The sequence below is a fragment of the Struthio camelus genome, chromosome 39 (assembly GCF_040807025.1).
Source record: "Struthio camelus isolate bStrCam1 chromosome 39, bStrCam1.hap1, whole genome shotgun sequence".
NCBI classification, from domain to species: Eukaryota; Metazoa; Chordata; class Aves; order Struthioniformes; family Struthionidae; genus Struthio; species Struthio camelus.
The window spans coordinates 1-10,084 of NC_090980.1; the positions used below are offsets into that span (position 1 = coordinate 1).

Genomic DNA, 10,084 nt, shown 5'->3' on the forward strand with positions numbered 1-10,084 from the left:
CTCTGTCGCCGGGGGCAGGTGTCGGCGCTGGACGCGGGCGCCCGTCACTGGCGGGCGGCGCTAGGACCGCGGCGAGCGGCGGCGGCGGCGCTGGAACTGGCGCTCTGCGCCCTGCACCCGCCGCCGGCCTGGCCCCTCCCGCCGGCGCCTTGCCCCGCCCCCGGCCCCGCCCCCTCGGCCGCCGGGTCCTGGCGCCGGGCTCTGGCCTTGGCCATGCTGAGCCGGCTGGCGCTGGCGCCGCGGGCGCTGCTGGGGGGCGGGGCCGGGGGCGGGGCCGGGGCGGCGGGGCGGAGCCTGGGGGCGGTGGGGCGGGTGCGGCTGGGCGGAGCCTGGGCGCTGCGGGCGCGCTTACGTCAGCGGCCGGCGGGGCTGCTGCTGGCGGCGACGGCGGCCGGGTGGGCGCTGGGCGCCTGGGCGCTGCGGGCCTGCGAGCGGGACTGGTGCGGACTGGGGGGACTGGGGGACTGGGGGGGGTGGGGGGGACTGGGGGGACTGGGGGGACTGGGGGGAGTGGTGCGGACTGGGGGGACTGGGGGGGAGTGGGGGGAGTGGGGAGGGGTGGGGGGGACTGGGGGGACTGGGGGGACTGGGAGGGGTGGGGGGGGACTGGGGGGGTGGGGGGGACTGGGGGGACTGGGGGGACTGGGGGGGACTGGGGGGGGACTGGGGGGACTGGGGGGGCTGGGGGGGAGTGGGGGGGGTGGGGGGGACTGGGGGGACTGGTGCGGACTGGGGGGACTGGGGGGGCTGGGGGGACTGGGGGGACTGGGGAGGACTGGGAGCACTGGGAGCACTGGAAGCACTGGGGGGGACTGGGAGCACTGGGAGCACTGGGGGGGACTGGGGGGGACTGGGGAGGACTGGGAGCACTGGGGGGGACTGGGGGGGACTGGGGGGGACTGGGGAGGACTGGGAGCACTGGGGGGGACTGGGGAGCACTGGGAGCACTGGGAGCACTGGGGGGGACTGGGGGGACTGGGGGGGGACTGGGGAGCACTGGGAGCACTGGGAGGCCCTGGGACGGCCCGGGTGGTGGTGGTGGGGGGGGAGGGTGCTCCCGGGGCCCTACTGGGGCCGTACTGGGAGCACTGGTGCCAGGGGCCGCGGCAGGGCGCCCGGGGGGGCCGGCTCGCTGGGGGGGGCCCTGTGGCTGCTGCCCGTCACCTTCCTGACGGTGGGATACGGCGACCTGGTGCCGCGCACGGCCGGGGGCCGCCTCGTCTGCCTGGCCGCCGGCGCCCTGGTCAGCCCCGGGCACGCGTGTGCGTGTGCGGGGGGGGGGCGGCGCGGCGCCACACGGCTCCACACGGCTCCACACGCGTGTGTCACGGCCGACCTGCCCCGTCGCGGCTCGACACGCGTGTGTCATGGCCGTCCCGCCCCATCGCGGCTCATTGCGGCTTGACACGGCTCGACACGCGTGTGTCATGGCCGTCCTGCCCCGTCACGTCCCGTCCCGCCCCGTCCTGCCCCGGCGCGGCTCGTCGCGGCTCCACACGCGTGTGTCATGGCCGTCCCGCCCCGGCGTGGCTCGTCCTGCCCCGTCCTGCCCCGTCGCGGCTCGTCGCGGCTCCACACGGCTCCACACGCGTGTGTCACGGCCGTCCCACCCCGTCGCGGCTCGTCGCGGCTCGACACGGCTCGACACGCGTGTGTCACAGCCGTCCCGCCCCGTCGCGGCTCGACACAGCTCGACACGCGTGTGTCATGGCTGTCTGGCCCCATCATGGCTCGAAACGGCTCAACACGCGTGTGTCATGGCCGTCCCGCCCTGTCGCGGCTTGTCCTGCCCCGTCGCGGCTCGTCGCGGCTCGACACGCGTGTGTCATGGCCGACCTGCCCCGTCGCGGCTCGTCGCGGCTCGACACGCGTGTGTCACGGCCATCCTGCCCCGTCATGGCTCGTCCTGCCCCGTCACGGCTCGTCGCGGCTCAACACGCGTGTGTCATGGCCGTCCCGCCCCATCGCGGCTCGTCCTGCCCCGTCACGGCTCGACACGGCTCCACACGCGTGTGTCACGGCCGTCCTGCCCCGTCACGTCCCATCCTGCCCCGTCCCGCCCCGTCACGGCTCGACACGGCTCGTCGCGGCTCGTCGTGGCTCGACACGGCTCGACACGGCTCCACACGCGTGTGTCATGGCCGTCCAACCCCATCCCAGCTCGTCGCGGCTCGACACGCATGTGTCATGGCCGTCCTGCCCCGTCGCGGCTGGACACGGCTGGACACGGCTCGACACGTGTGTGTCATGGCCGTCCTGCCCCCGTCCTGCCCCGTCACAGCTCATCGCAGCTCGACACACGTGTGTCGTGGCCGTCCCGCCCCGTCGCGTCCCGTCACGGCTCCACACGCGTGTGTCATGGCCGTCCTGCCCTGTCGCGGCTCGTCGCAGCTCGACACGGCTCGACACGCGTGTGTCATGGCCGTCCTGCCCCGTCGCGGCTCGTCGCGGCTCGACACAGCTCGACACGCGTGTGTCATGGCCGTCCTGCCCCGTCGCGGCTCGTCGCGGCTCGACACAGCTCGACACGCGTGTGTCATGGCCGTCCTGCCCCGTTGCGGCTCGTCCTGCCCCGTCCTGCCCCGTCGCGGCTCATCGCGGCTCGTCGCGGCTCAACACGGCTCGACACGGCTCCACACGCGTGTGTCACGGCCGTCCCACCCCGGCGCGGCTCGTCGCGGCTCGACACGGCTCGACACGCGTGTGTCACGGCCGTCCTGCCCCGTCACGTCCCGTCCTGCCCTGTCCTGCCCCGTCGCGGCTCATCGCGGCTCGACACGCGTGTGTCATGGCCGTCCGGCCCCGTCCCGCCCCGTCACGCGTGTGTCACGGCCGCAGGGCGTGTGCTGCACGGCGCTGCTGGTGGCCGTGGTGGCCGAGAGGCTTCGCTTCAGCCGGGCCGAGCGGCTGCTCTACGGCGTCCTGCAGAGCGCCCGCAGCGCCCGCCAGGTGAGGGGGCCCCGGCGTCCGGGGGGGCCCAGGCGTCCGGGAGGGGCCCAGGTGTCCGGGGGGGCCCAGGCGTCCGGGGGGGCCCAGGCGTCCGGGAGGGGCCCAGGTGTCCAGGAGGGGCCCAGGTGTCCGGGAGGGACCCAGGTGTCCGGGGAGGGACCCAGGTGTCCGGGAGGGGCCCAGGCGTCCGGGAGGGACCCAGGTGTCCGGGAGGGGCCCAGGTGTCCGGGGGGGCCCAGGTGTCCGGGAGGGGCCCAGGTGTCTGGGAAGGGACCCAGGTGTCCGGGAGGGGCCCAGGTGTCCGGGAGGGACCCAGGCGTCCGGGGAGGGACCCAGGTGTCCGGGAGGGGCCCAGGCGTCCGGGAGGGACCCAGGTGTCCGGGAGGGGCCCAGGTGTCCGGGGGGGCCCAGGCGTCCGGGAGGGGCCCAGGTGTCCGGGAGGGACCCAGGTGTCCGGGAGGGGCCCAGGTGTCCGGGGAGGGACCCAGGTGTCCGGGAGGGGCCCAGGTGTCCGGGGGGGCCCAGGTGTCCGGGAGGGGCCCAGGTGTCCGGGAGGGACCCAGGCGTCCGGGGAGGGGCCCAGGCGTCCGGGAGGGGCCCAGGCGTCCGGGGGGACCCAGGTGTCCGGGGGGGCCCAGGCGTCCGGGAGGGACCCAGGTGTCCGGGGAGGGGCCCAGGTGTCCGGGAGGGGCCCAGGTGTCCGGGGAGGGACCCAGGTGTCCGGGAGGGGCCCAGGCGTCCGGGAGGGACCCAGGCGTCCGGGGAGGGGCCCAGGCGTCCGGGAGGGGCCCAGGCGTCCGGGAGGGCCCAGGCGTCTGGGAGGGACCCAGGCGTCCGGGAGGGGCCCAGGCATCCGGGGAGGGGCCCAGGTGTCCGGGAGGGGCCCAGGTGTCCGGGGGGACCCAGGTGTCCGGGGAGGGACCCAGGTGTCCGGGAGGGGCCCAGGTGTCCGGGGAGGGACCCAGGTGTCCGGGAGGGGCCCAGGTGTCGGGCAGGGGCCCAGGCGTCCGGGAGGGACGCAGGTGTCCGGGAGGGGCCCAGGCGTCCGGGAAGGGGCCCAGGTGTCCGGGGAGGGACCCAGGTGTCCAGGAGGGGCCCAGGTGTCCGGGAGGGGCCCAGGTGTCCGGGGAGGGACCCAGGTGTCCGGGAGGGGCCCAGGTGTCCGGGAGGGACGCAGGTGTCCGGGAGGGGCCCAGGTGTCCGGGAGGGACGCAGGTGTTTGGGAGGGCCCCGGTGTCCGGGGCGGGGGTGTGGGGGGGGGGGAGGGCACTGCCCGGACGCCTGGGCCCCAGGTGCGGACGCGGGCGGCGGCGGTGCTGCAAAGCGCCTGGAGGCTTCGCCGGGCGCCGCCGGCCGAACCCGGGCGCTGGCGGCTGGAGCGGCGGCTGCTGCTGGCGCTGGAGGCGTGAGTGCCGGACGCCTGGGCCCCTGCGGCGGGGGGAGGGGGCGGGGGGACGCCTGGGCCCCTCGGGGGTGGGGGGGGAGTCCCGGATGCCTGGGCCCCTCGGTGGGGCCGGGGGGGGGGGGCACCTGAGACACTGAGGGCGGGGGGGGGGGCGGAAGGTGCCCGGACGCCTGGGCCCCCCCGGGTGGAGGGAGCGGCCGGACGCCTGGGCCCATCGCACTCTTCCCCCCCCCCCCCCAACAGGTTTCGGGACGCCCGAATCCGGCACCGGAAGATCCAGGAGGAGGTGGAGGCCACGCTGAGCCCCTCCAAGGTGAGCCCGGACGCCTGGGCCCCTGCGGGGTTGGCGGCCGGTGGAGGGGGGGGGGGGCGCTCACCCGGACGCCTGGGCCCCCACCGGGGAGGAGCAGCCCGGAGGAGACGCCTGGGTCCCTCCCGGACGCCTGGGTCCCTTGGGAAGGGGCAGTACTGGGTTGGTTTTGGGGGGGGGGGGGGGGGGGTTGCCCGGACGCCTGGGCCCCCACCACCACCCGCTCGCTCACCCGGACGCCTGGGTCCCTCCCGGCCGCGCAGGTGGCGGCGGCGGTGGCCGAGGTGGCCGAGGGGCAGCGCGACGTCCGGAGCCGCCTCGAGCGCCTCGAGCGCAGCCTGGAGCAGCTGCGGGAGCTGCTGGGGGCTCCCCGGACGCCTGGGCCCCCCACGGACACCGCCCGGACGCCTGGGCCCCCCACGGACGCTCCCCGGACGCCTGGGCCCACCGCGGACACCGCCCGGACGCCTGGGCCCCCCACGGACGCTCCCCGGACGCCTGGGCCCACCGGGGACACCGCCCGGACGCCTGGGCCCCCCACGGACGCTCCCCGGACGCCTGGGCCCACCGGGGACACCGCCCGGACGCCTGGGCCCGGCGGGGATGAATCTCGGACGCCTGGGTCCCTGGGGGACAGCGGGGGCCGCTCGGACGCCTGGGCCCCTTGGCCGCCCAGCCCGGACGCCTGGGCCCCCCGGGAGGGGGGGGCCGGGGGCGCTGCCCCCCGTTACCGTAATACCCTGTGTCACCCGCCAGGGCCTGTTTAGGGGGCTGCCGTAACGCTCCTAATAGCTGCTGCCCTGCGGTTGGGGCAGCGTTTTGGGGGGGGGGCCGGGGGGTATTTGGGACCCTCGAGGGGGGATTTTGGGGGGGGCGCAAGAAACGTTCGGGGCAGTTCAGGGGCGTCTGGGGGGGGCTCGGGGGGCGTTTGGGGCAGTTTGGGGGGGATTCGGGGCAGTTTGGGGGGGATTCGGGGCAGCCAAGTGGCTCCATGCCGTCTCCAGACGCTATTTGGGGTGAATCCGGGGGGATTCGGGGCAGTTTGGGGGGGATTTGAGGCAGTTTGGGGGGGATTCGGGGCAGCCGAGCGGCTCCATGCCATCTCCGGACGCTATTTGGGGCGAATCCGGGGGGATTCGGGGCAGTTTGGGGGGGATTCGGGGCAGCCGAGCGGCGCCGCACCCTCTCCGGACGCTATTTGGGGCGAATCCGGGGGGATTCGGGGCAGTTTGGGGGGGATTTGAGGCAGTTTGGGGGGGATTCGGGGCAGCCGAGCGGCTCCATGCCATCTCCGGACGCTATTTGGGGCGAATCCGGGGGGATTCGGGGCAGTTTGGGGGGGATTCGGGGCAGTTTGGGGGGGATTCGGGGCAGCTGAGCGGCGCCGCACCCTCTCCGGACGCTATTTGGGGCAAATCCGGGGGGATTCGGGGCAGTTTGGGGGGGATTCGGGGCAGCCGAGCGGCGCCGCACCCTCTCCGGACGCTATTTGGGGCGAATCCGGGGGGATTCGGGACCTGTTTGGGGGGAGAAACCGCCTCTCCGAGCCGTTTCCCCCCCCCCCCCGCCGCCGCCACCGCGCGGCCATTAAACACCCGTTTCCGCCATCTTCCCGGTCTCTTCTCCCCCCCCCCCCACGTCGCTAACGAGGCGGCGGCTCGTTACAGCGGTGCCTTTAATGCGGGGGGCGCCGGGCGGAGGCCGGGGGGGGGCCGGGCGCCAGCTCCAGCAGCAGGTAGGGGCCCCCCGGCCCCCCCCCGGCCCCCCCCGGCGCCAGCTCCAGCTCCAGCACGTGCTCGGCCAGCGCCACCACCCGCAGCAGCACCGGCGGCCCGGGCCCCCCCGAGCCGCCGGAAACTTCCGCCGCCGGGTAACCGGAAACGTCCGCCGGGGGCGGCGCCGGGTCGCCGGAAACTTCCGCCGCCCGGGAGCAGCCGCGGGGTTGGGGCGGGAGCGGGGGGCCGCCGGCGGCGAGGGCGGAGGCGTAGCCGGAAACTTCCGCGGCGGCGCCCGATGGCGGGGAGCCGGAAACTTCCGCAGAGCCCGATGGGTAACTGGAAACTTCCGCGGAGCCCGATGGGTAGCTGGAAACTTCCGCAGAGCCCGATGGGTAGCTGGAAACTTCCGCAGAGCCCGATGGGTAACTGGAAACTTCCGCAGAGCCCGATGGTGGGTAGCCAGAAACTTCCGCGGAGCCTGATGGGTAGCTGGAAACTTCCACGGTGGCGCCTGATGGGTAGCTGGAAACTTCTGCGGAGCCCGATGGGTAGCTGGAAACTTCCACAGAGCCCGATGGGTAGCTGGAAACTTCTGCAGAGCCTGATGGGTAGCTGGAAACTTCCGCAGAGCCTGATAGGGGGTAGCCGGAAACTTCCATGGAGCCCGATGGGTAGCCGGAAACTTCCATGGAGCCCGATGGGTAGCCGGAAACTTCCGCAGAGCCCGATGGGTAGCCGGAAACTTCCGCAGAGCCCGATGGCGGGTAGCCGGAAACTTCCGCAGAGCCCGATGGGTAGCTGGAAACTTCCGCAGAGCCCGATGGCGGGTAGCCAGAAACTTCCGTGGAACCCAATGGGTAGCTGGAAACTTCTGTGGATCCTGATAGGGGGTAGCTGGAAACTTCCACGGAACCTGATGGGTAGCTGGAAACTTCCACAGAGCCCAATGGCGGGTAGCTGGAAACTTCCATAGTGCCCGATGGCGGGTAGCTGGAAACTCCCACAGAGCCTGACGGTGGGTAGCTGGAAACTTCCACAGTGTCTGATACCGGGTAGCTGGAAACTTCCACAGAGCCCGATGGCGGGTAGCTAGAAACTGCCATAGCGCCCGATGGCGAGTAGCTGGAAACTTCCACAGTGTCTGATGGTGGGTAGCTGGAAACTTCCGCAGAGCCCGATGGGTAGCTGGAAACTTCCACAGCGGCACCCAGTGCTGGGTAGCTGGAAACTTCCGCGGTGGTGGACGACAGGTAGCCGGAAACTTCCACGCTGCCTGATAGCGGGTAGCCAGAAACTTCCACAGTGCCGGATGGGTAGCTGGAAACTTCCACAGTGCCCGACGGTGGGTAGCTAGAAACTTCCACGGCGGCGCCCAATGGTGGGTAGCTGGAAACTTCCGCAGAGCCCGATGTAGGGTAGCTGGAAACTTCCATGGCGCCCGACGTGGGGTAGCCGGAAACTTCCATGGCGCCCGACGTGGGGTAGCCGGGGGGCCTTCCGGAAACGTCCGCCGTCTCTCCGGAAGCTTCCGGGGGGCCGCGGGGCCGGCGAGCGTGCCAGGCGGCGTGGCGGGCCAGGCGGGCGGCCCGGGCGAAGCGTTTGCCGCAGAGGGGGCAGCGGGGCCGGGGGGGGGCCGGGGGGGGCGGCCGGGGGGGGGCCGGCGGCGGGCTGGGGGGGGGCCGGGCCCGGGGCTCCCCCTCCTCGTCGCTGCTCGACTCCGGCAGCCCCTCGAGGCAGAGGCAGTTCTGGGCGTTCTCCTGCCCCGGGGGGGGGGGACGTTGGTGTTGAGCCCCCCCCCCCCAAAAAATACCCCCCCCGAGACCCCATTGAGACCCCTAGGGACCCCCTGGGAGCCCCCCGGGGACCCCCTGCCCCCTTCGACCCCCCCAAGACCCCCCCAAGGAGCTCCCAGGCCCCCCTCAGGGACCCCCCAGACCCCCTGGGAGCCCCCCGGGGACCCCCGAGCCCCCTTTGACCCCCCCCAAGGAGCTCCCAGGCCCCCCCAGGGACCCCCTGGCCCCTAGGACCCCCCCAGGGACCCCCCGGACCCCCCAGGACCCCCCTAGGGACCCCCAAGCCCCCCCCAGAGCCCCCTTCATCCACCTGGGACCCCCCCAGACCCCCTGGGAGCCTCCCAGGGACCCCTGAGCCCCCCTTCACCCTCTGGGACCCCCCCTGACCCCCCCAGGGATCCCCCCAACCCCTCCAGGGTGCCCCTCAAGGGACCCCCGACCCCCCCCAACCCCCCCCATACCCCCAGGGACCCCCCCGGCCCCCCCCCAGCCGTACCAGGGTGACGGGCAGCCCCTCGGGGGCCCCTTCCAGCACCTCGATCTCGGCCCCCAGCTCCATGGCGGCGCCCAGCTCCATGGCGGCCTGTGGGGGGGGGTGCGGGGGGGGGTCAGCGGGGGGCCCAGGCGTCCGGGTCCCCCCCCCCCACGAGGGGCCCAGGCATCCGAGATCCCCCCTCCCGCAAAAGGCCCAGGCATCCGGGAACCCCCCCACAAGGGGCCCAGGTGTCCGGGTGCCCCCCCCCAACGAGGAGCCCAGGCATCCGGGAACCCCCCCACGAGGGGCCCAGGCGTCCGGGTACCCCCTCCCCACGAGGGGCCCAGGCGTCCGGGACCCCCCCGGCAAAGGGCCCAGGTGTCTGGGATCTCTCCCCCAAAAGGGCCCAGGCGTCCGAGTACCCCCCCCCCCGCCCCACGAGGGACCCAGGCGTCCGGTTCCCCACCCCAAAGGGCCCAGGTGTCCGGGCCCTGCTGCCCACCGAGGGGCCCAGGCGTCCGGGAACCCCCCCACGATGGACCCAGGTGTCCGGGTTCCCTCCCCCCCGAGGGGCCCAGGCGTCCGGGATCCCCCCTCCCTCTCCCACCGAGGGGCCCAGGCGTCCGGGCCCTGCTGCCCACCGAGGGGCCCAGGCGTCCGGGATCCCCCCTCCCTCTCCCACCGAGGGGCCCAGGCGTCCGGGTACCCACCCCAGGAGGGGCCCAGGCGTCCGAGAGCCCCTCCACGAGGGGCCCAGGCGTCCGGGAACCCCCCTCCCTCTCCCACCGAGGGGCCCAGGCGTCCGGGTACCCACCCCACGAGGGGCCCAGGCGTCCAGGAACCCCCCTCCCTCTCCCACTGAGGGGCCCAGGCGTCCGGGTACCCCCCAAAGGGCCCAGGCGTCCGAGTACCCCCCTCCCTCTCCTACTGAGGGGCCCAGGCGTCCGGGTACCCACCCCACGAGGGGCCCAGGCGTCCGAGAGCCCCTCCACGAGGGGCCCAGGCGTCCGGGATCCCCCCTCCCTCTCCCACCGAGGGGCCCAGGCGTCCGGGTACCCACCCCACGAGGGGCCCAGGCGTCCGAGAGCCCCCCCACTCCGGGCCCAGGCGTCCGGGTACGCCCCCCCTCCCTCTCTCTCTCCCCCACTTGGGGCCCAGGCGTCCGAGACCTCTCCCCCCTCAGAAGGGCCCAGGCGTCCGGGCCCCGCCCCGCCGGGCCGTTTTTTGGGGGCGGAGACGCCGGATCGGGCAAAAAGGGGCGGGCGGGGACCCAGGCGTCCGGGGTTGGGGGGGGGGGAGAAGGGTTCCCCCCTCCCCCCCCCCAGAAGGGACCCAGGCGTCCGGCCCCCCCCCCCCCCGCGCTACCCGCTCGCCGCCGCCGCTGCCCCTCCCGGGAGGGGGGGGAGGTGGTGAGAAGGGACGTTGCCCCTTTAA

The 10,084-nt window shown here is 74.7% G+C and overlaps 2 protein-coding genes across 2 annotated transcripts; one reads left to right on the plus strand and one right to left on the minus strand.

The window, feature by feature from the left end:
- The first annotated feature begins 213 nt into the window (after nt 1-213).
- KCNN4 (potassium calcium-activated channel subfamily N member 4) lies at nt 214-5,480 on the plus strand. The gene is made up of 6 exons (XM_068924293.1): nt 214-440; nt 1,111-1,243; nt 2,839-2,949; nt 4,242-4,354; nt 4,598-4,667; nt 4,928-5,480. The coding sequence occupies exons 1-6, from the start codon at nt 214-216 to the stop codon at nt 5,429-5,431; spliced, it is 1,158 nt and encodes a 385-aa protein (XP_068780394.1). The 3' UTR covers nt 5,432-5,480.
- An 844-nt stretch (nt 5,481-6,324) lies between these two features.
- LOC138063999 (aggrecan core protein-like) lies at nt 6,325-9,651 on the minus strand. Its single transcript, XM_068924250.1, has 3 exons — nt 9,607-9,651; nt 8,672-8,758; nt 6,325-8,139 (listed from the first exon to the last, which is right to left on the minus strand). Exons 2-3 carry the CDS (start codon nt 8,750-8,752, stop codon nt 6,340-6,342), a joined length of 1,881 nt encoding a protein of 626 aa, XP_068780351.1. The 5' UTR covers nt 8,753-8,758; nt 9,607-9,651; the 3' UTR covers nt 6,325-6,339.
- Between the last annotated feature and the right edge of the window lie 433 nt (nt 9,652-10,084).

Excerpts from the sequence above, each read along its gene's own strand:
- KCNN4 (XM_068924293.1), top strand. The coding sequence starts at position 214 with ATGCTGAGCCGGCTGGCGCTGGCGCCGCGGGCGCTGCTGGGGGGCGGG. Across the intron at positions 2,950-4,241 it reads GCGCCCGCAGCGCCCGCCAG|GTGCGGACGCGGGCGGCGGC; the intron begins GTGAGGGGGCCC and ends CCTGGGCCCCAG. Across the intron at positions 4,668-4,927 it reads CCACGCTGAGCCCCTCCAAG|GTGGCGGCGGCGGTGGCCGA; the intron begins GTGAGCCCGGAC and ends CCGGCCGCGCAG.
- LOC138063999 (XM_068924250.1), bottom strand. The coding sequence starts at position 8,752 with ATGGAGCTGGGCGCCGCCATGGAGCTGGGGGCCGAGATCGAGGTGCTG. Across the intron at positions 8,140-8,671 it reads AGGGGCTGCCCGTCACCCTG|GAGAACGCCCAGAACTGCCT; the intron begins GTACGGCTGGGG and ends CCCCCGGGGCAG.